This window comes from Carcharodon carcharias, chromosome 10 (assembly GCF_017639515.1).
Source record: "Carcharodon carcharias isolate sCarCar2 chromosome 10, sCarCar2.pri, whole genome shotgun sequence".
Lineage (NCBI taxonomy): Eukaryota > Metazoa > Chordata > Chondrichthyes > Lamniformes > Lamnidae > Carcharodon > Carcharodon carcharias.
The window spans coordinates 16,095,400-16,123,170 of NC_054476.1; the positions used below are offsets into that span (position 1 = coordinate 16,095,400).

At 43.8% G+C, this 27,771-nt stretch overlaps 1 protein-coding gene across 2 annotated transcripts in view; it reads right to left on the reverse strand.

Annotated features, from left to right (window-relative positions):
* Positions 1–27,771, reverse strand: part of luzp2 (leucine zipper protein 2) — a 360,632-nt gene that overhangs the window by 163,876 nt on the left and 168,985 nt on the right. For both annotated transcript variants that reach the window (XM_041196750.1, XM_041196749.1), the window contains exons 3-5: positions 15,432–15,502; positions 2,179–2,260; positions 1,950–2,012 (exon numbers count right to left, since the gene is read on the reverse strand). In XM_041196750.1, the coding sequence (XP_041052684.1) occupies positions 1,950–2,012; positions 2,179–2,260; positions 15,432–15,502 (216 nt within the window). The remainder of the gene's footprint in view (positions 1–1,949; positions 2,013–2,178; positions 2,261–15,431; positions 15,503–27,771) is intronic.

The window sequence follows — 27,771 nt, forward strand, 5'->3', positions numbered from 1 at the left end:
TTTTTTCATTGGTTGTAAAGCACTTTGAGGTATCTGGTGGTTGTAAAAAGTGCTGCATAAATGCATGTCTTTCCTTCTTTCTATTCCACCTGAGATCTGCACCCTAACTTTAGAGTTTTTTTTTCCCCTTAAGTGATCATCTCAAAGCTCTGGCAGCCTGCCTCTTCTCCTGTTCACCCACCTCCATTCAACCAAGTGAAAGCAGGCCTTATTGCTAAATCCGGACAAACATGAACATAACCCACTTGCAATAGTTGATTTACACTGGCAGTAGCATATGCATATGCAGTAAATTAAGATTATAAGTTGACATGCTTAAACTTTGATTACTTTAGAGATTTGACTACTTAAACACGCAATTATGTTGGCAACAGCTACTACGGAAGGATTAATGCACCTCTTAAGCATACTGCACATCACACTCTCAGTGCCTTCATAACAATTTGGGACAAAGCGGAACCCAAGCAGCAAGCAAACATCAAATTTCTTTCCCCATATTGTTGGCTACTATCACACATATATATGTATATGATTATATATATATATGTGTGTGTATACATATATATCTCAAAATTCATAGGTTATAAGCTAAACAAATAAGATACATTTTCCCAGATTATTTTACTGTACTAACTGTAATGCTTGAAGTCAGGTATTGCTGATATCCACAACCACGAAACTACCCAAGCCCAAACTCCATGGTAATATTAAACGAAAGAGACATCAAGCGTGAAATGAAACTCCTTCAGAACTGAATATTAAACTCTTTACTTTTTATCTGTGAACAACCAGAATTTGTAAAATAAAAGTAGCATTTATATCCCTGTTACAAACAGGAGAGGGTTTAATTTAAACAGACCTGATTTCGCCTCTCACCATCTGTCCCTACACAGAAAGGTGTTTTGATCTTGATTTCCCCCTGTATAAGCGGTGGTGTATTTCCCAACTCTTCAGTTTTGGCATGAGCCAATTTCTATTAATGGCCCCACAGAAAACTCGTGATAGGAGTTTCCAGTAGAGATGAATTCCACAATGAGATAGGCACGCAGAGATGAATCAGTCTTAAGCTATGGTGCAAATGGTCCAGTAGTTCCAGTAGAAACAGTGTAGACAGGGCCAGGCATTCAAACCTGGGCAGAACCTTTTTACTGTGTTGCTGCCCAGTAAATGGAAAGAAGGCAGACTGAGCTTTGCAGCTCCACAAGGCTCCACAAGGTTCCACCATCTAGGGGGTCACATCATGACTCCCACCTCTTCACTTTGACTTTGATATAGGGTGTGTGCCCTTTTGTCTGGGCTCCTGGGGTTGTTAATTTCCCAGCCATTAATTATTAAAGGGGAGGTTGCAGGGTCCTTTGTCCAAGCAGATGAATCAGCTCTGGTTGGCCAGGCCTGGCTTATGAAATGTAGATGGCCTTTGTATTTGGTCTGTGCAGCCCACAGGGGTCATTAGCATCGCTGCAGAGATAACAAGGCACAAGTTTCTGCAATATAGCCAAATAGCTCTTATTGTTCAAGGGTCACAGTCACACATAAATTCAGCCATTTTAAAAGCTCATTATCCAGCTTACTTAGTCATGTTACACCCCATAAAAATGTCAGATATATGGAAAAAATATTTGGAACAGAGTTTCTCACAAAACCAAATAATTAAAGTGTGAATTATATGACAGAAGTGAACCACAATTCTGTGCAGACTGTCAAAAACATTATATCCCATATTATATGGATTAATGATGCTCATTAGGTTTAAAATCTTGCACAGAAGTAGGAAAAGTTTGGGCAAGACACAGTGAATTGCAGCATAATTCAATCACAGTGAGACAATGTAATTGAGATTCAGCACTTAGCCATGGTGTTGTAAAGACCATTCTGTCAAGTTCTCTTCCTTCTCCTCAGGCTTCTGCCCATAGCCTCGGGAAGCCAAATGCCAATAAACAAATTCTTACCTCTTGCTGTAAATCTTTTATCAGCTTGGTCTTCCTTTCCAGCTCAGCCTTTAAGAAGTTGATCTGTAACGGCAGCAGATCTGTAACATTAAGTTACAGAGCACAAAAAACTACAACGCTGCATAGAACAAACAGAGCTGTTTTATTAGTAGGAAGTGCAGTATTTCTTATATTTTTGGTGCCATAGAGGCAGTAAATGAACAGAAGTGTTATGTCTGACAGAGCTTACCCCAGCCTGCTGTTTTTCTGCTTTCAGTGCAGCCTCATTGATCTGTTTTTGAAGGGTTTCCTGCAGGGATTTCATTTCATCTCTGATTAAAAAGAAAGAACTGATGTCTCTAAATACTATCTGTATTGTGAAAAATCTTAGGAGTTACTTTTGCGCATACTGAACATTTCTGTTTTAACTATTTCAATTTGAACAAATTGTTAAAAATGCATAAGTGTATCACATATCCTGCAATATGCTTGATACTATATTGGATTTTTGCTGGCCTTTTCTTAGGGGATTAGAGGGAATGTGCGCAGTGATGACTGCACACAGATTGAGGAAGATAATTTCCGATACAGGGGGCATGGTGCTACTGATAATGGAGTAAAGGGAGGATGATGCACAATCAAACCGAGGCAGCAAGAGTGAAAGGCATGTGCTGGAATGTAGAGCTGCAGAAGACTGAAAAGATAAGTTGGAGATAAGCCAGACAGGGATTTGAAAATAAGGGCAAGGTGTAATTTCCACAGTTGCAACAAAAAATGAAGAGTTACCAAAGTTTTCAAACAGCTTAGAAAATAGTGCAATGTGAGATAAAGGAATAGTTATGACAAGAGAAGAGGGCAATAGGATTAGTTTCGGATTGCATAAGAGAAGAGCTGATGCTGAGATTGTTGTATGTTTAATATCTCTAAACTATGCAGAGATGACACTAGTTTCAATGTGTGTAACAGGTTTTATTCAGTGTTTTAAAATGTCTGCTCCATGCTTACAGCACTAGCTTCCAGCTTTCCAGTAACTTGTACAATTTGTTTGCTTTTCTCTTAGCCCACGCCCAGGCTTAACTAATCAAGCACAGTGAGCATCAGTTGTAAATAGACTCAGATAATCAGACAGAGAACAACTGAACACTGCAGAGATAATTGATTGAAAGCTTTCATTTTGTGCTGCAAACCTCTTTGATGATAAGAAGAAATCAGGCAGAGCATAGAAATTTATGCAATTTGTTTGATATAGGAAATAATAGGGGACATTTTCCTGGACATGTGCCTAATCACAGTGGAGTGCTTGAGTGTACTGAATATTGAAAACGCAGGCAGACTCTTTACAGGTCTGATTTTCCGATTTTCATTTTCTCCAGGCGATCCAGGGTGTCTAGGCACAGATCCAGCAAAACGTCCTTATCCTTCTTCTGGGGTTTTTTGAGGATGTCTTAAGTGTAAATTAACATTCCATAGCCTTGTGCTTAATTGATATATCAACTTCATGTTCAGTCAGCGTATTTTTCTTGTGCTGCCGTGATTAAAACAGTGCAACATTTCAATTGGCCCATTTTAATATTGTGAAGCTGGCTCTATTGGTTGCAACAAGCGCTCACCTAGATAGGCCAAAAGAATTTAAAAGGAGTTACAATATTTAATAACATTCAGCCATAAGCAGTATTCCAGCTATCAAGAAATGTTAATACCAGCTTTTAGTGCATTGATGCTACACTTGGTAGCTTTTCTCATCCATTCAAAGCTTTGAAGGGAGGATTAAACTTTGTAAAATAAGTTTACTTCCTAAATCTACTAACACATTTTTGGCCAATAAAATGACATACCTATAACCAAAAGCAATAATGATCAAACTTGGTCTCCCTGCAGGGAGGGTTTAAGAACACAAGAAATGGGAGCTGGAGAAGCCAATACAGCCCTTCAAGCCTGCTCCACCTTTTCATGAATAATGCCAACCTTCTGCTTCAGCTCCACTTTCCTGCCTATCTTTATAATGGAGCGGTGGGCTGGGCAGTGGTCAGTTCTCTGGGATGCTGCACATTCACAATGACATTGGAGTTTGTACCGTAGTGGTAGGAAACAGGCAGGAGTTTGAAATCATAGTTAAGTCATGTAGAATTAAATATGACTCGGCTCTACTTTCATTAGGATTTCCCAGTCCTTGTCGATGTCAAAGGTTATCTGGCATAGATGGGAATATGGAACTCGAAACACAAACAGATCAGCCATGATCTTAACGAACTGCAGAAGAGGTTCGAGGGGCCGAATGGCCTACTTCTGCTCCTATTCCGTATGTTCATAGTTTGTAGATCAGGCAGAAACCCAGGAAAAATGTATATAAATTAACTCATCCGTTTCAGAAAGGATAAAGCACAGTCACTTATTTCTCTGCTTTATACCCTAGAAATAGGTGTACACAGTGCCATGCATGTGTTTAAGCCCTGAATCAGATGCATTCTCAGCAGGTAGGCAGTCATTCCAATACGCAGATATTTATAGAGATCTAAAGCTGATGCCAAGTATTGTGAAACTAGTTTTCTTTTGTTGCTGAAAGGGACTTGATTGGAATCTTTGACATTCAACCTGTGGAGGAGATTGTGGCAAGGGTTTTTGCCTAACTGTTTCTGCTACCTGACTCGTCCCCACTGTGGGTGGCCGTCTGAAAATCTGATCTGATGTGCCTCCTTGGAGACAGAGCAGGAGGGTGAATGCAAGGATACTGGGCAAGCCCCAAAGCACCAGTGGGGACAAGTTGCAACCACATTTATTTTCCAACTGGGTATTCAGGGCAAACAAACATTCTTGCAATTGTCAGAAGAGCAGTGATGGTGGAAACTGTGGTATAAGGGTCTGCCATGGAAAGGGCTAATGTGGAACTGGGTGCAGTATCATCCACAGTGTGATGTAAAGGAACACATTAACTGGCTCTAGACACCAGCCTTGCACTGGACAGAGATGTGTGTAATGGCAAGCATGGAGACAACTCCTAGCTTACACCTTATACTGTGTATATGTATACAGTTACAATTAGTTAATAAACACTCACTGTTAAACTATATAAGACTCAGAACCTCTCCATCAGACCTGCTGAACTGCACACAACATCTTACAACAGAAACTACATTTTCACAAAAGTGTTAGGGTGGATTTTTCTGTGCCCTTTGGCATTGGGCATGTTCGGCAGCATGAATGGACAATATGGCGAAAAGGCCAAATGGCAAAAAGGCCAATATGATGAAAAGGCTCATGGTTAGGGCTCTGCCTACCAGACCAGCCATAAGGCAGGGGCGGCTTTTCAATGGCAGCAGGGCCAAGGCTTGCTTGGGGAGGGGGGAGAAGTGGCCTCAGGCAAGGAAAGAGGCTGCAGGGTGAGGGTTGTACTGGGGAAGGGGGGTATGCCAAGGTGTGTGTGGGGGCACAAGTTGTTCAGTGCAAGTGGCTTCAAAGATGGTGAGAGCTGAGTCTGCAGAGCAGATGAGGCGAGATGGAGATGTGAGGGTGTGTGTGAGAGATTGAGTGGTGGTGTCCATTGAAGCTGGCAGTGAATGAAGTGCCAGTGAATGTGTGATGGGCTTGTGAGTTTAAAGTGATGAGATAGTTGCATTACCCTGGCAGCACAGATGAGTTCATTCCCCCTATCTGCGTTGGATGCCAACCTCTTCAATGCAGCATTGGCACTGATCACCACTGGCATCGCCCACCAAGCCAGAGTGGTAATGTCGCTGCCCCTCATGCGGCCAGACTGGGGGTAGAGGACATCACGGCAAGGCTCCGTGGCGAAAAAAAGGCACTCGAGGGACACATCACTTAACCAGGTGCATTACCTCACACTTTTCCGGGTTGAATTCCATTTACCACTGCTCTGTCCAACTGACCAGTTCATTGATATCCTCCTGCAGTTTACAGCTATCCTCCTCACTATTTACTGCCCTACCAATTTTCTTGTCATCTGTGAATTTCTTGATCATAGACCCTACATTTAAGTCCAAATCATTTGTGTACACCACAAACAGCAAGGGTCCAGTCACAGAAACATCGCTCTACCATCAGCCTCTTCTTCCTGCCTCTCAGCTAATTTTGGATCCAATGTGCCACTTTGCCTTGGATTCCATGGGCTCTTACTTTCTTGACCAGTCTTCCATGAGGGACCTTATCAAAAGCCTTGCTAAAGTCCATGTAGGCCACATCAAATGCATTACCCTCATCAACACTCCTGATTACCTCCTCTAAAAATTCCATCAAATTTATCAAACACGACCTTCCCTTAACAAATCCATGCTGACTATCCCTGATTAATTACCATAAGGTGACAATAGTTGGAAGTCCTGTGAGAGCTGTGTGAAGATCTGGCACAGCTTCCAGAGTGTATCCGTGCCATGGCTCAGATATTGGAGGAATCCATCCAGGACATGAGTGCTATGATCACCCTCTCCTCTGCTTATATGGCCTCCTCCAACAGGAGATTGGCAACTCTTCTGGAGAGCCACATCCAGCAAGACAGTCAGTGGATGTTGGGGGCATGCACAGTCCTGCATGCCATCACTTTGTCCTTCAGCTCAAGGAAACAGTGCCAAGTTGAGGGGGTGCTGAGAGAGGTCGGGAATGAGGTGTCTGGAATGTCCACTGCAGGTCATCATCCTTGTTAGGTCAGCAGGGTACAAGTGTGCCTGGCAAGGGAGGAGGAGGTGGCTTCCTGTTTCTGGGGGCTCCTCTTAGGGTACTCCTGGTATCAACAGGGGCACTTCAACATCTCTGCCAGTGACCTAGCACCTCAGCTGAGGAAGATTCATCCCTCATGTGCTGGGGCTCCCCAGGCCTCAGGCAACCAGAGTACCACTGCCAGGACCATCGCAGGCAGGAGCAGCTCCAATTTAGCTGGCAGTGAAGGGAGAGCGCCATCTGGGAGCACATTTAAAAGAATTAAGAAAAAGATAGATGCATTTGGGGTATCATGGATGCCTAGACAGTCAATGATTCTCTGCTTGTCTCTAATGATTTTTATAATAAATGCGATTTGGTTTCTGTAAGTTTCCATTCATTGTTTATAACCCTCAGGCAGTGCAAGACTGTCATGGGTTGACCCAAGGCCTGACTGGGGCAACCATGGCATGTTTGTCCCTCTTAACCATTGCAAAAGTAGCAGATGCTAGTGGCTGAGGGGGCCTGGGCTTAGAGCACAGCTGAGTTTTTAAAATTCATTTTATGGGATGTGAGCGTCGCCAGCTGGGCCAACATTTATTGCCATCCCTAATTGCCCTTGAGAAGGTGGCGGTGAGCTGCCTTCTTAAACCACTGCAGTCCATGTGGTGAAGGTACACCCACAGTGCTGTTAGGGAAGGAGTTCCAGGATTTTTACCCAGTGACAGTGAAGGAACGGCGATATAGTTCCAAGTCAGGATGGTGAGTGACTTGGAGGGGGAAAGAAAACTGAGTGGCATTAGTCTAGGTGGAAGGTATTTTTACATTTGGTTGGTTCACTACAGTGGAAAGGGCCAACAAAATGAATGCATGCAAGGTCTCCTGAGCCTCTTTTGCGCCTATATTTGGCACCCTCCAAGCTGCCCCTCATGCTTGCCAGGCTCTGTTGCTTGCTCTCAGCTTCCTCCTTGTCTGAGCATGCCTCGTGCTCAGGAGCCAGGGTCTCCCCCCACAGCAGACCACCATGATCCAGGAGACCCTCCTGGGGTACACTGACATTCTGAACCAGAACAATCCAGATACTTAACTTCATCTTGAGGAGACCAATGGTCTGCTCAATGGTGGCATGGGTTGCTACCTGTCTCAAGTTGTGTTCCTCTGCCTCCATCCTAGGATTCCTCACTCATGTCCTGAGTCATCTCTTCGGTGGGTATCCACTGTCGGGAGGAACCTACCCTCAAAGATGAAAAGCAGTGGCACCCGGGAGTACTGCAGAATTTAAGCATCATGGCTGATCCCAGGATAACAAACACACACTTGCAAGTTCCCTCAAACTGGTCACAGATGAGTTGCACTTCAAAGGAATAAAATCCCTTCCAGTTAATGAAGGCCACTGGCTGGCCTGTGAGAGTCTTGATAGCCACTTGCACACAGTCTATGAAATATTGCACCTGGGGCAATCCAGTGAGGGGGCCGAATCTTCTCAGTCTGACTGTCCCCGTCAGTACAGAAACTGACGTCTTGGTTCGTCCTCCTGAAATCGGTATCAGTCACTAACTTAATGCAGTCACCTGAAGCTGATGACCGATGCTGCACATCTCCAGTAGGCCCTTGAAATGAACCAGAGGTGTAGAGGTTCAGGGCCATGATGACCTCAACAGGCACTGGAATCGGATGCCTAACATGCAACCAGCACTCACCTCCTCTGCCACCATGGCCCACAACTGGTCACGGCCGCTCAAACAGGCACAGTCTTCGGCAACACTGTCACTCTGACATCTGCAGGTACCTCATCCTTTGTCTGTGCACCCTGGGTGTAGGATACCTTCGTCTTCACACTGTTGCTTGCTCGTGGTCCCTTCCCTGGCCTCCTCCTGAATCCCCATCACCAGACTGGCCCTGCTGGTGGCCAGGAGGTTACTGCTGTCCTGATCCATGTTCCCACAGCTCCCACCCTCTCAGGCTCTCGTCCTCGCTGGAGGATCCTCCTCAGGAGAGCATGATGAAAATGCCATCTGGGCACTGCTGACCTGACTGGGGCAGCCCAGTAGCTGCTGCAACACAACCCAACCCAAGTACCTCCCAGGCCCCTCTCTAGTGAGCCCGCTGCCAGGGTTAAAGATCTCATAAAAAGGTCATTGACTCCATATGAATGGCTGCTCAGCTCTTTTGAATTCCACAGTTGCTGTGTGCAGCAGTGACAACAACTGCCATCCTGTTGCTACCCTTTCAAAGCCACCGAGGTTCTGATGCCCCCGTGTCCCCCATACAGCAGAAGGGCCCACAAAATCGTGGCCTATTGCTTCATTAGTGAGCTTAAATGCTTAAGTTGCTGATTTCAAGAACGCGAGCTGCATCTCCAAGTAAAATTCAGACCTGACGCGGTGACATCAAGGCCCGACCCGATGCCAGCCCACTCAATTTCACACCCCTCCCCCGCCTCCAATGCCATCTGCTTCAGAGGTGTAAGATCACTGCCCTAGGTTTTCCCGCGCTGCAGACAGGGTAGCAAGATATCACCTGACTGCATCTGTGTCAAATGTCGGGAAGAAAATGATCCCATACGGTAAAGACAAAGAAGAACAGTTAGTGTATTCAGTCAATGCGCTGATTAATATACTTCAGGATGAGATTACACTAATCATCCAGGGGCTTGACTCCGGGTTTACACGGGTGCACTGACATTAATCTTGTCGTGCAAGTGCGCCTTCAGTGTCTCTCAGCTCAGGCAATGCAAGCTACTTGATTTCTTCCTTCAAGTAACATTTCACACGCGTCAAACGGGTCTGTGCCATTCATTCTCTGAACGTGTTCCAATTGACTGAGCCACGTCACTTGTAAAAGTAAATTTAACTCTAAGCTTTCAACTGGAGGATCTTTCAGCTTTCCTGTTCGCTGCTGCTGAATTCAGCCAGGCAGTGCTGAGGATCAGACGGCCACTTTCATAGCCTAATCAGTTCCTGCTCATGCACTTGGAAGGACCATCGCCACATCGTTCATCATTTCAAACTTCCTCTGATTCTTAAGTTCTCCATTCTTCACTGAGGTGTTTGATATTTTCTTAGAAAACAGGAGGTTGGCTATGTCAATTCCTCTCATCACTTCTGGCTTAATATTATTATTAAGAAAGCCTCGGGGTCTATAAAAGGGTTACTGGTCTATGAAGACTAGGAAAGGAAGGGGAATAGCCCCGATGACATAAACTCAGTCCTGAGAAAGGATTTTGGCTCAGAAGATCAGGAGGTAGAATCGGTAGGGGTGGAGCTTAAAATAGCAAGGGTCGGAAAATGCTATTGCGGAGTAATTATAGACCCCCTAAAAGTAGTTATACTGTTATATAGTGCATTATGCAAAAAATAATTAAGGCTTGTAACAAAGTCAATGTCATAATTGTGGGAGACTTTAATATTGATATCGACTAGACAAATCAAATTGGAAAAACTGGTCCAGAGGTGTGTAAATGATTTTGCAAGAGGGAAAAACTATTTTAGATCAAATATTGTGTAATAAGGCAGAATGAATTAGTAATCTAGGGTCCCCTGGGGAAAAAAAAAGTGGTCACTGAAGCAGGTCCCTGATCTTGTAGCAGAGCAAGAACCAGTTCCTACAGGGTGAAAGAGTTTGAAAAAGCTAAGGAGCACCTCCCCCTCTCCTCACCTACCTCCTTCACCTCACCAAACTCCCACAATTCAGTCGCACACTCAGTGCTGGTTGTACTGGGAAAGTCTGAATTTATATGTCCTAAACAAAGGGACTATCTGAGACTCTGGGTCCTCTTTTCACTCACTCTTCTAGGTGGGGGTAACATATTGGCATTAATGGAAGATTCACTGGCCTAACAGAAAGCAGATAGTTGGCATAAATGAGTCTTTTTCTGGTTGCTAGGATATAACGGGTGGTGTGCCTCAGGGATTAGTGCTGGGCCCTCAACATTTTACAATTTATATAAATGACTTGGATGAAGGGACCAATGGAATGGTTGTAAATTTGCTGATGGCACAGAGATAGGTAGGGAAGTAAATTGTGAAGAGGACATAAGGAGGCTTAGACATAGATAGGTTAAGTGAGTGGGTAAAGATCTGGCAATTAGAGTATAATGTGGGCAAATGTGAAATTGTCCATTTTGGCAGGAAGAATTAAAAGGAAGCTTACTATCTAAATGGTGAGAGATTGCAGAGCTCTGAGATTCAGCGAGACCTGGGTGTCCTAGTGCATGAATGACAAAAGGCTAGTATGCAGTACAGTAAGTCATTAGGGAAGCTAATAGATTGTTATTATTTATCGTGAGGTGAATTGATTACACAAGTAGGGAGGTTATGCTTCAGATGTACAGGGCACTGGTGAGACCACACCTGGAGTATTGTGTACAGTACTGGCCTCCTTATTGAAGGAAAGATGTGCATGCGTTAGAAGCAGTTCAGAGAAGGTTTAGTGGACTAATACCAGGAATGGGCAGTTTGTGTTATGAGGAAAGACTTGTATCCACTGGAGTTTAGAAGAGTAAGAGGTGACTTGATTGAAGCCTTTAAGATCCTGAGGGGTCTTGACAGAGCAGATGTGAAGAGGATGTTTCCTCTTGTGGGAGAATCTAGAATTAGGAGTTCCTATTTAAAAATAAGGGGTTGCTCATTTAAGACAGAAATGAGGAAAAATGTTTTCACTCGGGGTCATGAGTCATTGGAACTCTCTTCCTCAAAAGGTGGTGGAAGCCGAGTCTTTGAATATTTTTACGGCAGAGCTAGATAGATCCTTGATTAACAAGGTGGGGGAAAGGTTATTGGGGGTAGGTGGGAATATGGGGTTGAGATTACAATCAGATCAGCCATGATCTAATTGAATGGTAGAGCAGGCTCAAGGGGCTGAGTGGCCTACTCCTGCTCCTAATTTGTATGCATGTGTGTTCGTAATACAATTGAACTTTTATATTAAGTTTGAAAGTGTTCAGGTTCAAAACAAGAATCTTATCTTATCTAGAACCAATTACATTGATATGAAAAGCTGGCAAAGGTTGATTGGGTAAATAGGTTGAAAGCTATGGCAGTAAATAAACATTGGGAAAAATAAGAAATTATTCAAAATTTTCAATAAAAATGTTCCATTTCAAACAAAACTCAGTGAGAATCAATGGCTTACTAGGGAAGTTATGGGTAGTATTAGATTAAAAGTAAAGGCTTATAATGTTGTGAATAATAATAGTAGGTCTGAGGATTGGGGAAATTTCAGGAACCAGCAAACATTGACCAAAAGGTTGATAAAATGGAGGGAAAAATAGATTGAAGTAAACTAGCCAGGAATATAAAAAAGTCAATTCTTAAAGCTTTTACAAGTATATAAAAAGAAAAATAGCTAAAGCAAATGTTGGTCCCTTAGAGAAAGAAACAAGAGAAATTATCATGGGAAATGAAGAAATGGCAAAAACATTGAACAAATATTTTGCGTCTGTCTTCACAGTAGAGGACACAAATGACATTTCAGAAATAGAGAGTAACCTAACGACTAAGAAAATGAAGAACTTAAAGTAATTAATAGCAACAAAGAAAAAGTATTAGAAAGCCTTAAGGGGCTAAAAGTCAACAAATTCCCAGGATCTGATGGCTTACATCCCTAGGATTCTAAAAGAGATAGTGGATGCACAGGTTATGATTTTCCAAAGTTCCCTAAATTCTAGGATGTTCCCAGTGTATTGGAAGTTAGCAAATGTAAAATTGCTCTCCCCAGAAAGGAGGGAGAGAGAGAACAGGCAACTACAGGTCAGTTAGCCTGACATCAGTCATTGAAGAAATGCTGGAAATCTAATGTTAGGAAGTTTTTAACAATGCATTTTGAAAATCATAGTATGATCAGACAAAGTCAACATGGTTTTATGAAAGGGAAATCATGTTTGAAGATTTTATTGGAGCTTTTGGAGGATGTAACCTGCAGGGTGCACAAAGGAGAACCAGTAGATGTAGCATACTTGGATTTCCAAAAGGCATTCGGTAAAGTGTCACATAAAAAGGTAAAGGGACACAGAAAGTTAACATTCAGGTACAGCAAGCAATTAACAAGGCAAATAGCATGTTGACATTTATTACAAGAGGACTGAAGTACTACGAAGTCTTGCTACAATTGTATAGGGTTAGGGTGAGCGCACAACGTACTGTGGGTGGTTTTCGTTTCCATACCCAAGGGAGGATATATTTGCCTTGGAGGTGCTATAGCAGCTTTGAGGCTATAGGTGAGACGATGGGTGGGATTTTCTGGACCTGTCCGCCGCGGGGATCATTCGATCCCGCCACAAATCAATGGGCTTCTGACTGGGGCACTGCCTCATCCGCAGGTCCAGCCCATGATGGGACCAGAAAATCCCGGACTAAAGGGGTTGAAGCTATATCTGGGATGAAAGGTTTGTCCTATGATGAGAGGCTGAGTAAATCGGTCAGATGTTCTCTGGAATTTAGAAGGAAGTGTGGAGATCTCATTGAAACATACAACATTCAGAAGGGGCCTGACAGGTTAGTCACTGAGAAATGTTGACACCCAGCTGGAGAATCTACTATTCAGAATCAGGGGTCAAACATTTAGGACTCAGATGCAGAGAATTTTTTTTTTTCATTCAAAGGTTGTAAATCTTTGGAATTCTATACTTTGGATGCTCCAACACTGAGTATATTCAAGGCTGAAATAGACAGGTTTTAATTGTTTAGGGAATCAAGAGACATAGGGGATAGGCGTGAAAGTGGAGAGAGAACATCAACTATGATCATTATGAATGGCAGAGTAGGCTCGAGGGACCATATGGTCTATCCCTGCTCCTGTTTCTTATGTTTTGAAGAATAGAGTATTACTTTTTGACTCCCTTTCTTGGTATTATATCTACTTGACCCGGAAGAATAAAATGTTATTGATACTTCTATTCTTTCTTCTCCACCCTTACATGTCGATCGTACAAATGTCCAGGTATAATATTTAGACCATTTAAGAGAGAAGTCTAAAAGGCTGAAATTCATGTGGACTTCTCCTGTTCAGCCACTGTAGCTTTGGTTGAAGCCCAGTCCACACACACATACGGTGGCCTGTATTTTCAAGGAGTCAGGGAGCATGCAATAAGGGAGTGGGTATCTAGTTCACGCCCTGCAGTCCTGGCTTGGCCGGATCCACCTCAGGGGTAAGTATCTCCTCGCCCATCCCCCACACTTTAAGTTGAGTCGAGCCAGTTTTTCAAGGACTCATGGTTCACGGCTGCTCAGAGGTGTCATGAACCATAGTCTGGATGAGGGAACCTTTTGAAAGGCCAATTCACAATGTTTTACCCATGCCCCCCATGACAATAGCAATGCAGACATGATGGACTGAATGGCCTCCTTCTGCACTGTAACAATTCTGTGATTGGATGCTCTGAGGGGCTGTTGGGGTTGAGTGGAGTGGCATACGTCAGGCTGGAGAGTATAAGGGGCCTTTTGGGGCAGGTAGAGGGGGATGAGGTGGCATGACTTGGCATGGATGGGGGCCATGGGGGAGTGTGTGTGAGGTGAGGGGGGTGTGACGAATGAGGGTTAGAGGGCCTTATTAACATAATTGGGATGAAGTCCCAAAGCACCAAGGCAGGCTTTTAACAAGGCTGCCTTGATACTCAGCAGCCCTGTGGCTGCCTCCAAACTGTTTCCCAAGGGGGTGATGGGCCTGAGTTCAATTACGTCCCCATCCCTCAGGATGAAAACCCTGCCTTTGCAGGCACTTCTTCCTGAGGCAGGCTCGCCGAGTCGGCTACCACTACCTGCCTCTAGGATGAAAGTCCAGCCTGGCATTATAGCTGAAGTTACTGTTACAGAGTGGGAGAAATGCTAGGGAATCTCCAGCATGAGGGTTTGGCTTCCTAACATTGCATTGAAATGATTTAGGTTGCTATGTTCGTCTATTTGTGCAGAATCTGCAAACGAATGCGTAAGATCAAACATCACCTTTTAATGTCACTTACAATTATTTGTGTTTTAAAGTATGGCTCATCTGGTACTGTTTAAGATGCAAAAGTAGTTTTAATTCATCAGTTCATGAGACTGGAAGCCTGAGGCTAAAAAGACAATAACTTAATAATAAACAGCATCAAGGCACATGTGACAAGGTTTCGTTGAGACATTTAAGCCCTGAATTTAATTAGTTTATAACGTTTGCTATCTTTGTGCAAAATAGTTATACCATTTAGGAAAGAAATAAGTAAAGAAATCTATTTGAAAGGAACCAAGCTTCATTTTATTCCTATTCTTACTGATGGGTTCTTCCATTTGATGAAAGGGGCTGGGAGTAAACATAATCAATCAAGATTCAATTTGAGATCTTGTTGGCAAAAAACATAACTTACTGAATAAGTTTTTAGAATTCATATCAAGAGAGGCAAATGTTTGTGATCTAGTCAACATGGCCAAGAGAAACAGCATTTTATGGTCATTTGAAACTTGTATTAAAATCTCCAGTGGCTAATTAAGTTCCAACATAGACACATCTTTAATTTTGAGCATACGTTCAAACGTTCTTTGAGAACACAGCCAGATGACATCAAAAGTGGCACTATTATTAAAAATAGGTATATCAATACATTCATTTGGTAGTACAGAACTTGAGTATTGCTGACAAAAGAGAGTGTTGAAGCTTTTCATCTTACACTCATCAGGACAGATTCGCCAGAATACAGATTGGAAATTGGGAATACCAATTGGTGAATATCAATTTTACAATTGGTATTCTTGCAAATCTTTCCTGATGAGGTGAGGTGAAAAACTTTGATAGCACATCTCTTTTTTCAGCTACGTTCAACTGTATTAGTAACAGAAGCTCTTTTTGCTGACACAATAGTGAAAGATAAAGCAAACAGACACTCACTTCTGCTTCTGGCTTATCTCCAGAAGTTTCTGCGCATCATTTTTAGCAACTGCTTCATCAGTTTTCAAGCTCTGGTGATGTTTTGTGAAAGAAGAAATAGCAAAATCAGGAAGGATCTCATAAATGAGACATCACAACAGCATCAATTCAACATTGAGTGTTCATGTTTGTTGCATATGCAGTGACAAATGTTTCGTTGTTTCACTGATTTAAAATAACAGTGACTTTATCATTAGCCCAAATGGTTCCACTTTAAAACCTTCAAAATGCTTTTGCACACATTATATTCATGAAGATAATATGAAAAGGGAAATCTTTCGAAAGTAGATTGAAGGCTCAGAATATTCTCTCTGTGAATTCCACAACCACACAGCAAGATTAATAACTTCAAATGATAAATATTGTCACTGTAGATACATGGTCATATTAAAGACTTCCTCAATACACTGTCTATGTTATGAATATAAGTTAATTTCAGTACTGGCATTATATGACTTAATTTCATGGAATTGTTGAATCATACAATTACAGCACAGGAGACGGCCATTTGGCCCATCTTGTCTGTGATGGCTCTCTCTGAAGGAGCAATTCACCTAGTACCATGCTCCTGCCTTCTCCTGTAGGCTGCCCATTATTCCTTTTCAGATAGGATACTACCCTGAGGCCCAACCATCTTCAGCTGCTTCATCAATGACCTTCCTTCCATCATAAGGTCAGGACTGGGGATGTTTGCTGATGATTGCACAATGTTCAGCACCATTCACAACTGCTCAAATACTGAAGCAGTCCATGAAGCAGACAATGCCCAGGCTTGGGTGGACAAGTGGCAAGTAACGTTTGCACCACACAAGTGTCAAGCAATGACCATCTCCAACAAGAGGGAATCTAACCATCGACCCTTAACATTCAATGGCCTTATCATTGCTGAATCTCCCACTATCAACATCCTAGGGGGGTTACCATTGACCAGAAACTAAATGGACTAGCCATATAAATGCTGTGGCTACAAAAGCAGGTCAGAGGCAATGAATCCTGTGGTGAGTAACTCTCTAGCTGACTCCCAAAGCCTGTCCACCATCTACAAGGCACAAGTCAGGAGTGTGATGGAATACTCTCCCCTTGCCTGGATGAATGCAGCTCCAACACTCAAGACGCTTGACACCATCCAGGACAAAGCAGCCCATTTGATTGGCACTCCATCCACAAATATTCACTCGCTGCACCACTGATGCAGTGGCAGCAGTGTGCACCATCTACAAGATGCATTACAGGAACTCACTAAGGCTCCTTCGACAGCAGCTTCCAAACCCACGGCCACTACCATCTAGAAGGAGAAGGGCAGCAGATACATGAGAACACCACCACCTGGAAGTTCCCCTCCAAATCACACACCATCCTGACTTGGAAATACATCGCCGTTCCTTCACTATTGCTGGGTTAAAATCCGGAAACTCGCTCCCTAACAACACTACGGGTGTACCTACACCACATGGACTGTAGCAGTTCAAGAGGGCAGCTGATCACCACCTTCTCAAGGGCAATCAGGGATGAGCAATAAATGCTGAACTAGCCAGTGAAGCCCGCATCCCAGTGAGTGAATTTAAAAAAAAATCTAATTCCCTCTTGAAGACTTATTTGGACCTGCTTCGACCACACTGAGCAGTGCACTCCATATCCTAACCACTCACCGCATAAAAAAACTTTTCCTCGTGTCACCATTGCTTCTTTTACCAATAACCTTAAGTCTGTGCCCTCTGGTTTTTGATCGTTCCACCAATGGAAACAATTTCCCCCTATTTACTCTGTCCAGACCGCTCATGATTTTGAATACCTCTAACAAATCTCCTCTCAATCTTCTCTTCCCCAAGGAAACCAGTCCTAACTTCTCCATTCTATCAGTGGAATGGAAGCTCCTAATTCTGGAACCATTCTTGTGAATGTTTGATGCATCCTCTCCAATGCCTTCACATAATTCCTAAAGTGTGCTGCCACGAATTGAATGCAATACTTCAGTTGAGGCCAAACCAGTGTTTATACAGGTTTAGCATTACCTGCTTGCTTTGGTATTCTTTGCCCCTATTGATAAAGCACAGGATGCATGGCTTCAAACTTTGCAGATGATACAAAGATTGGCAATGTTGTCAACTGTGATGGGGATAGTCTTGAACTTCAAAGGCATGTTGGTGGCAGACAAGTTGCAGATGAAGTTCAATGCAGAGAAGTGTGAGGTGATTCATTTTGGCAGGAAAAATATGGTGAGACAGCATAAAATAAAGGGAGAGCTTCCAAAGGAGGTGCAGGAACAGAGGGACCTCATGTATAGGTCATTGAAGATGACAGGGCATGTTGAGAGAGCAGTTGGTAAAGCATATAGTATCTTAGGCTTTATTAATAGGACATTGAATACAAGAGTAAGGAGGTCCTGTTGAATGTGCATAAGGCACTAGTTAGGCTTCATTTTGGAGTACTGCATCCAGTTCTGGTCACCATACTTGAGGAAGGATGTGAAGGCATTGGAGAGAGTACAGAGGAGATTCACAAGAATGATTCCAGGGATAAGGAACTGTAGCTATGAGGATAAATAGGCGAGGCTGGGACTATTCTCCTTGGAGAAAAGAAGGCTGAGAGGAGACCTGATAGAGGTATCCAAGATCCTGAGGAATATGAGTATAAATAGTGAGAAACTGTTCACACTCTAGACAACATCAAGAACTAGAGGGCACAGCTTCAAAATGATTGGCAAAAGGAGGAAATGTGAGGTGCGGAAACAATTTTTTCAACAAGAGGGTGGCTGGAGTCAGGAACAAACTTCCTGAAAGGGTGGTGGAGGCAGGTTCGATCAAGGTGTTCAAAAGGAAATTGGATTGCTACCTGAAAAGAAAGAACATACAAGGTTACAGGGATAAGGCAGGGGAGTGGGACTAGGTGGAATGCTCTTTCAGTGATTCAGTACAGACTCGATGGGCCGAATGGCCTCCTTCTGCACTGTAAAGGTACTGTGGTGTATGCTTTATTGATCCCTCTCTCAACTTGTCCTACTACCTTCAATGATTTATGCATATTTACATGGTTCCTCTACTCTCACACCCACTTGAGAATTGTACTTTCATTTATATTGTTTCTCCATGTTTCTTTCATTTATTTTAACTGAGTTATTTTCTGCATTGATTCATGTTCTTTTGGACTAATCACTGGTCTATTTGAGATGCCTGGATTATCCATGATGTATTTTTACAGATTAGAATTATGGCTACAATAAGGCATTGAATGCTTACCATCCATAAACTCCCTTAACTCTAGATATAAGTGCATGACAATTGCAGATAAGCAATGCACATGAAGTGTTAATGCTTAGTGAAATCATAGAATTCACAGAATCATAGAAATTTGCAACACAGGAGGAGGCCACTTGACCTACTGTGTCTGCACCAGCTGGTGAGTATCATCCAGCCTAACCCTACTTTCCAGTTCTAAGTCCATAGCCCTATGGGTTATGGCACCTCAAGTGCATATCCAAATGATTTTTAAATGCTATGCTATGCGGATTTCTGTCTCTAGCACCCTCTCTGGCAGTGAGTTCCACATTCCCACCACCCTCTGGGTTTAAAAAAAAAAATCCCCTTAAATCCCCTCCAAGCCTCCTGCCTCTTGCCCTAAATCTGTGCTCCCTGGTTATCTACCCCTCAACCAAGGGAACTGGGCCTTCAAAACCATTCTATCTGCACCTCTCAGAATTTTATACACTTCAATTAGGTTGCCCCTCAGCCTCCCCTGTCCCATAGAAAAGAAACCGAGCCTATCCAACATTTCCTCATAACAAAATGTTCAAATCCGGACAACATCCTTCTCTGGAAATCTCCTCCGTACCCTCACAAGTAAAATCGCACCTTCCCAAAGTGCGGTGACCAGAACTGCAAAAAAAAGTACTTCAGCTGTAGCTTAACTAGTGTTTTTTATACAGTTCCAGCATAACCACTCGCTCAGTTCTTATATTCTATGCTTGGCTGAGAAAGATAAGGACCCAATTCGACTCCTTCACCACCATATGTAGCTAATCCAGCCACCTGGAATACAGGAAGCTGGGGACGTGCATTCCAATGTGTTCCTCTACATTTCAGGATATCCTATCATTTATTGCATATTTCTTTGCCTTTCTTTGGTGCTCCAGCCCTCTGGAGTCATACCTGTACCCAGAGAGGATTGGGAAATGATGGTCAGAGCCTCCATTATTTTTCCCTTGCTTCTCCGAACAGCCCAGGATACATTGTCACTTAATTATTCACCAAAAAAACATTTATCAACTTAATTAAAAGAATGTTATTCTTGTTTGAATTTAATTCTCTTTTAATATCTTTTGGTAACCTTTAGGAAACACACAGGATCTTACAGAGCACTGCAGTCCCTGCCCTCCGGTGACAATGTAAGGGGTGAGCCCACACCATCCATGGGTCATCCCACCGGCATTTAAGGCTACGGGGTGGTGGGGGGGGGGTGGTGATAACTGCTTTAAGGTAAGACTTCTGCCCCAATCTTGACAGGAAGTCCTACTTCTGAGAGCCGCCGGTCAACCAAACGGCTAGAAGCTATCGAGTCACAGCAGCCCCATTGCTGAGGAAGCCGAGAAATCAGAGTGAAAGGCAATTGTTGGCAGGATGTTGGGAGGGGATGGGGGGGGTAGAGGGGAGGTGGGTGTGGTGCGGCGATAGAGGGGCTGTGTTTCACTAGAGCCAGGCTGGGGTGAAGGGGTGGGGAGCAGGACAGGATAGACAAGCCAAGGGCGGAGGAGAATCGGGGGGCAGTACAATGGGCCGTGGGAGCCCATTAAGGAGGAAAACCCCACCCTTTCCCGTCACCAGCTAGTTCCCAGCAGTGGTGGGATGAGGCCCGTAAATGGCCATTGATCGACCACTTTAAGGGCCTTAACTGGCCCACGGGCTGGCCGGCTGCCTGACAGCCCCACGGCCACTCATAAAACTGCAGCAGGAACAAGCAATAAGTGACGGGCAAGATGCCCACCGTATTTTAGGCAACCCCCAACCTCCTAAACCTGCTACTTGGGACTGTAAAATCCAGCCGACAAAGCACTGAGCTCTACTTAAAATTTATTTTAAATTAATTGAATAACTAAAAATCCATGGCTTACAGATGTGCACAAACGTATAAAGAATGTCATAAATGGTAAACATGTCAAATCCTTTGATAATTATTGCAAACAGAGTTCAATGAGAATTCCTATAAAATGTAATCATTATCACTTTGCTTGTTGGATTGGAGCATTACATCAAAAAACTTAACTGTTTCTTTGCAAAAATACTGAACTCCCTTTATGCTACTTAAGCACCTAAACAACACTAACAACTCTTGGAAACATCAGAAAGAACAAATCAAAGAACCAAAATGTTCCATAATGAATTATTCATTAATTTGTTTATGCTTCATTCTGGCTGGAAACCCTTTACAAAGGGTGCTCAAGAATACTGTCTGGCATGGAACTGCTTTGATACTTCAAGCTGAATTGCATGCCTCACACTTTAAGTGCTGGTACAAATGAAGGATAATGTTTTATTCTGTTTTCAGTATTTTACTTGTGAAAAATAATATAAAGTTGCAATGATTTCAGGTTAATATTTTATCGAATTTATTTAAATCTAAGATTTCTGACTGTCGTTTCTTTATACTGTCTATTTTGTTTATTTGGGTCTCCGATGAAGTATTTCTAGTTATTACATGCAGAGTTAAAACTTGCAAGGTGAAGCCAGTTTTGTTTGCAAGATATAGGCACAGTTTTATCTGGGTGTCTCTCAGCCTGGCCCTGGCGAAATACCACCACCTACCCGAAAAACCCCCTACCCATCCCCCGAAGGGCAACAGAATATCTGGGCCCTTAGTGCACATTGGAACAAGCAATGTCTCTTTTAAAGATCAAGAAATAAGCTAATGAAGCACTGAGAAGGAGAGCAATTTATAATGGGTGAATTCAATGTTAAATCAGAGACAGAAAGAAAAGTAAAGAGCAGGAAAGGACGAATGGATTAAGAGGGAACAAAAACAGACAGAAAGGAAAAGTAAGAAAGAAAATTAATATTTTTATAATTGCCTAAAAAAGTTCATAACCTGGCAGAATGAAACTCCAAACTTACAATTGTTCACTTTCTGGGCAAGAGGAAGTAATCGTCAGTCATTCATAATTATCACATTGTTCAAAGGGTACTTACATTGTTAATTGGTAGACTTAACTTTATGTGGTGAGTTTAATGTGCAATGAATGTGAAAATGTAGAAAATTAATGAAACTCTATGAAACTAACAGCGGATTTGAGCAAATCAACCAGCAACTTACGGCGATTCACAATTCATGTGGTATCTCTTCCTCACCACAAGTTTATCACTGACTTGTACATTAACAACAAATGCATGGTTCAGAAGCTATTAGATTTTTAGTAAAATTTGCACCCCATAGTCTGAGGAGCTGAAATATTTCTCTTATTGTTACAAGCATAATGCATGGCTCTACAATAATTTTGGGGACATTTTTAAATAGATGCTGTCAGGATTCGCTTATGCAGAATAGCATTCAGACTATAAGTTTGATTTGAATTAGATTAAACCTCTAAAAACCGAGACTCAGAAAATGATGTTGAAGAAATTAGGAAGAAAGTTAATACGAAATGATAAGAAAGTACAGATGGCAAATATAAGCTCAGATCACATCTGAGGGGCTACAAAAAGACTACCATGTCACTAGAAGCAGAAACAAATGAGACAACTGGTTGTTCCTGTTTTCGTTATTCAGCTCAGCTTTTGCCACAAATCCAATTTTTGTAACCTCGGTTCAAACAAGATGAACAAAGATTTGCTTGATGTCTAGTTTAAAACTGTCTCGCCTAAGTCCACTGGTAAACAACAGTACAAAGATGTAAAAAAAACCAAAAAAACTGCGGATGTTGGAAATCCAAAACAAAAACAGAAACAGAAATACCTGGAAAAACTCAACAGGTCTGGCAGCATCAGTGGAGAAGAGCACAGTTGATGTTTCGAGTCCTCATGACCCTTCAACAGAACGAAGTAAAAATAGGAAAGGGGTGAAATATAAGCTGGTTTAAGTATGGGGGGGGGGCGGGGTAGGGGGGAGAAGGGGGAGGTTTGTTGGGACAAGATGCCAGTGATAGGAGGAGATAACCATAGAACTATGGAAGCATAGAACACTACAGCACAGAAATTTAGACCATTCGGCCCTTCTAGTCTGTGCTGAAATATTATTCCGCTAATCCCATTGACTTGCATCCAGTCCATAACACTCCAAAAGATGTCACAGACAAAAGAACAAAGAGGTGTTGAAGGTGGTGATATTATCTAAAGGAATGTGCTAATTAAGAGTAGAGAGCAGGGCAAGCAACGTACAGATAGCTCTAGTGGGGGTGAGGTGAAATAATACTTAAAGGGCGTAAAAGGTATAGAAAAACAATGGGTGGGAATACATTTAAAAATAATAGAAATAGGTGGGAAAAGAAAAGTCTATATAAATTATTGGAAAAAACAAAAAGGAGGGGGAAGAAACGGAAAGGGGGTGGGGGTAGAAGAGGGAGCTGAAGATCTAAAACTGTTGAACTCAATATTCAGTCTGGAAGGCTGTAAAGTGCCTAGTCAGAAGATGAGGTGCTGTTCCTCCAGTTTGTGTTGAGCTTCACTGGAACAATACAGCAAGGCAAAGACAGACATCTGGACATGAGAGCAGGGTGGAGTGTTGAAATAGCAAGCAACAGGGAGGTCTAGGTAATGCTTACGGACAGACTGAAGGTGTTCTGCAAAGCAGTCACCTGGTCTGCGTTTGGTCTCTCCAATGTAGAGGAAATTGCATTGGGAGCAATGAATGCAGTGGACTAAGTTGAGGGAAGTGCAAGGGAAATGCTGCTTTACTTGAAAGGAATGTTTGGGGCCTTGGATGGTGAGGAGAGAGGAAGTGAAGGGGCAGGTGTTACATCTTTTGCATGGGCATGGGGAGGTGCCATAGCTGGGGGTTGAGGAGTAGGGGGTGATGGAGGAGTGGACCAGGGTGTCACGGAGGGAACGATCCCTACGGAATGCCGCCGGGTGGATGAAGGGAAGATGTGTTTGGTGGTGGCATCATGCTGGAGTTGGCAGAAATGGCGGAGGATGATCCTTTGAATGCGGAGGTTGGTGGGATGATAAGTGAGGACAAGGGGGACCCTATCATGTTTCTGGGAGGGAGGAGAAGGCGTGAGGGCGGATGCACGGGAGATGGGTCGGACACGGTTGAGGGCCCTGTCAACGACCGTGGGTGGAAAACCCCGGTTAAGGAAAAAGGAGGACATGTCAGAGGAACTGTTTTTGAAGGCAGCATCCTCAGAACAGATGCAACGGAGGTGAAGGAACTGAGAATTTGGGATGGAGTCCTTACAGGAAGCAGGGTATGAAGAGCTGTAGTCGAGGTAGCTGTGGGAGTCACTAGGCTTGTAATGAATATTGGTGGACAGTCTATCACCAGAAATTGAGACAACGAGGTCAAGGAAGGGAAGGGAAGTGTCAGAGATGGACCATGTGAAAATGATGGAGGGGTGGAGATTGGAAGGAAAATTAATCAATTTATCTAGGCCCCGATGAGAGCATGAAGCAGCACCGAAATAATCATAGATGTACCGGAGAAAGAGTTGTGGGAGGGGGCCGGAGTAGGACTGGAACAAGGAAGCTTCCACATACCCCATAAAGAGACAGGCATAGCTGGGCCCCATGCAGGTACCCATAGCACACCCTGCTTCCTGTAAGGACTCCATCCCATTCTCTCAGTTCCTTCGCCTCCATCGCATCTGTTCTGATGATGCTACTTTCAAAAACAGTTCCTCTGACATGTCCTCCTTCTTCCTTAACCGAGGTTTTCCACCCACTGTAGTTCACAGGGCCCTCAACCATGACCGGCCCATCTCCCGCAAATCTGCCCTCACACCTTCTACCCCCTCTCAGAAACATGATAGGGTCCCCCTTGTCCTCACTTATCACCCCACCAGCCTCCGCATTCAATGGATCATCCTCCGCCATTTCAGCCAACTCCAGCATGATGCCACCACCAAACACATCTTCTCTTCACCGCCCCCAGTGGCATTCCATAGGGATCGTTCCCTCTGTGATACCCTGGTCCACTCCTCCATCACCTCCTACTCCTCAACCCCTCCCACGGCATCTCCCCATGCAAACGCAGAAGATGCAACACCTGCCCTTTCACTTCCTCTCTCACCGTCCAAGGGCCCAAACACTCCTTTCAAGTGAAGCAGCATTTCGCTTGCACTTCCCCCAACTTAGTCTACAGCATTCGTTTCTCCCAATGCGGTTTCCTCAACATTGGAGAGACCAAATGCAGACTGGGTGACCGCTTTGCAGAACACCTTTGGTCTGTCTGCAAGCTTTATCCAGACCTCCTTGTTGCTTGCCATTTCAACACTCCACCCTGCTCTCATGCCCACATATCTGTCCTTGGCCAGCTGCATTGTTCTAGTGAAGCTCACCGCAAACTGGAGGAACAGCACCTCATCTTCTGACTAGGCACTTTGCAGCCTTCCGGACTGAATATTGAGTTCAACAATTTTAGATCTTCAGCTCCCTCTTCTACCCCCACCCCCTTTCCGTTTCTTCCCCCTCCTTTTTGTTTTTTCCAATAATTTATATAGACTTTTCTTTTCCCACCTATTTCCATTATTTTTAAATGTATTTCCATCCATTGTTTTTCTATATCTTTTATGCCTTTTTAGTATTATTTCACCCCACCCCACTAGAGCTATCTGTACCTTGTTTGTCCTGCTCACTACTCTTAATTAGCACAACACTTTAGATAGTATCACCATCTTCAACACCTCTTTTTTCTTTTGTCTGTGACATCTTTTGGTTATCTCCATCTATCACTGGCCTCTTGTCTCAACAAACCGCCACCTCCCACCCCCTCCGCACACCCCCCTTAAACCAGCTTATATTTCACCCCTTTCCTATTTTTACTTAGTTCTGTTGAAGGGTCATGAGGACTCGAAATGCCAACTGTGCTCTTCTCCACCGATGCTGCCAGACCTGCAGAGTTTTTCCAGGTATTTCTGATTCTTTTTTTGTTTTGGATTTCCAGCATCCGCAGTTTTTTTGTTTTTATCTCTGTGTTTAATTGACTGCCACTTCTCTTCAAGAAATGCCTACCTTGAAGAAATTTTACCTTCCTCTCCGTCAGGATTTTCGAATCTCTCTCTTGCCTTATTCACCTTCATTGCTTTCCATTTCCCTCCTGGTGTTTGACCAGGTGGTTACTAAAGCCCGCTTTCACAGCCATATCTCCTTTCTCAGTGACTGTCTCCGTCTCGGGCTTAACCCACGTGGATTTCAACTGAAATTCCACCCCTCATGTTTTGAACCCACCCAGGATTACAGGTATCTCCAGGACATACAATATTCCTCAGATTGCTGTTCCTGTCGCATTCTGAGATCCACACTCAGTGCCATGCGCCGCCATATGAACACACTTGAACTCTCCCTCCAGCAGCACCACCGTACCCTTTTTTCAAAGCTGAGCGTGCCCCCAGTTTAATTTTATTCTTCATCTCATCCGAACCCTCAACAGGAAACTTTTTCTCTTTTTCTCTCAAGTGCTAAGGAACGCAAGCTCCAACAACTCAAGGACTCCAACAGCCATCCAGGACCCTCCACCCCTGCCAGTCCCTCTGTCCCCATCCCGTCTTCCAATCCCAGCCCTGGCCGTACATTCACTATACCCCCTGACCTTCCCCTCTCCGACACTGAATGTTCAGTGCTCAGCAAAGGACTTAGTTTCACACCCTTACGTCCTCATCTCCATGAATTTCGGGCTCGGCACGATGCTGAACTTTTCTTCTGCTGTCTTCGTCTCCTTGCTCACTTCTTTGGGCAGGAGTCCTCTCCCTGTTCAATGGATACTTTTACCCACCTCCAGTACTCTCCCTCCACCTGCACCCCTCGCTCTGGATTCTTACCTTCCCTTGAACTTTTCATTGAGAACTTTCGGCGCAACATTAGTCATCTCAATTTCTCTGCTCCTCTCACCCATTCTAACCTGTCTCTCTCTGAACTTACTGCACTCCGTTCTCTCAGTTCTAACCCTAACATTGTCATCAAACCTGCTGACAAAGGTGGTGCTGTTGTTGTCTGGTGCACTGACATCTACCTCTCCCTGGACCATGAACCCACCACTGAACATCAAGCCATTGTTTCCAGGACTGTCACTGACCTCATCTCCTCTGGAGATCTTCCTTCCTCAGCTTTCAACCTGATAGTCGCCCAACCTTGGACAGCCTGCTTCTGCCTCCTACCCAAAATCCACAAACAGTATTGTCCCGGCAGACCGATCGTGTCAGCCTGTTCCTGCCCCATAGAACTCATTTCTCGCTATCTGGACTCCCTTCTCTCTCCCCTTGTCCTGTCCCTTCCCACCTACATCCATGATTCCTCTGACACCTTACGTCACATCAACAATTTCCAGTTCCCTGTCCCCAACCGCCTCCTCTTCACCATGGACGTCCAAACCTTCTACACCACCATCCCCCACCAGGATGGCCTGAGGGCCCTTAGCTTCTTCCTCGAACAGACGCCCGAACAATCCCCTTCCACCACTACTCTCCTCCATCTGTCTGAACTTGTTCTCACACTGAACAATTTCTCCTTTAACTCCTCTCACTTCCTCCAAATAAAAGGTGTGGCTCTGGGTACCTGCATGGGCCCCAGCTATGCCTGTCTCTTTCTGGGGTATGTGGAACATTCCTTGTTCCAGTCCCACTCCGGCCCCCTTCCACAACTCTTTCTCCGGTACATCGATGATTATTTCGGTGCTGTTTCATGCTCTCATCGGGACCTGGATAAATTTATTAATTTTGCTTCCAATCTCCACCCCTCCATCATCTTCACATGGTCCATCTCTGACACTTCCCTTCCCATCCTTGACCTCTCTGTCTCAATTTCTGGGGATAGACTGTTCACCAATATTCATTACAAGCCTACCAACTTCCACAGCTACCTCGAATACAGCTCCTCAAACCCTGCTTCCTGTAAGGACTCCATCCCATTCTCTCAGTTCCTTCGCCTCCATCGCATCTGTTCTGATGTTACATTCAAAAACAGTTCCTCTGACATGTCCACCTTCTTCCTTAACCGAGGTTTTCCACCCACGGTAGTTGACAGGGCCCTCAACTGTGTCCGGCCCATCTCCCGCACATCCGCCCTCATGCCTTCTCCTCCCTCCCAAAAATATGATAGGGTCCCCCTTGTGTTCACCTACCACCCCACCAGCCCCCGCATTCAAAGGATCATCCTCCGCCATTTCT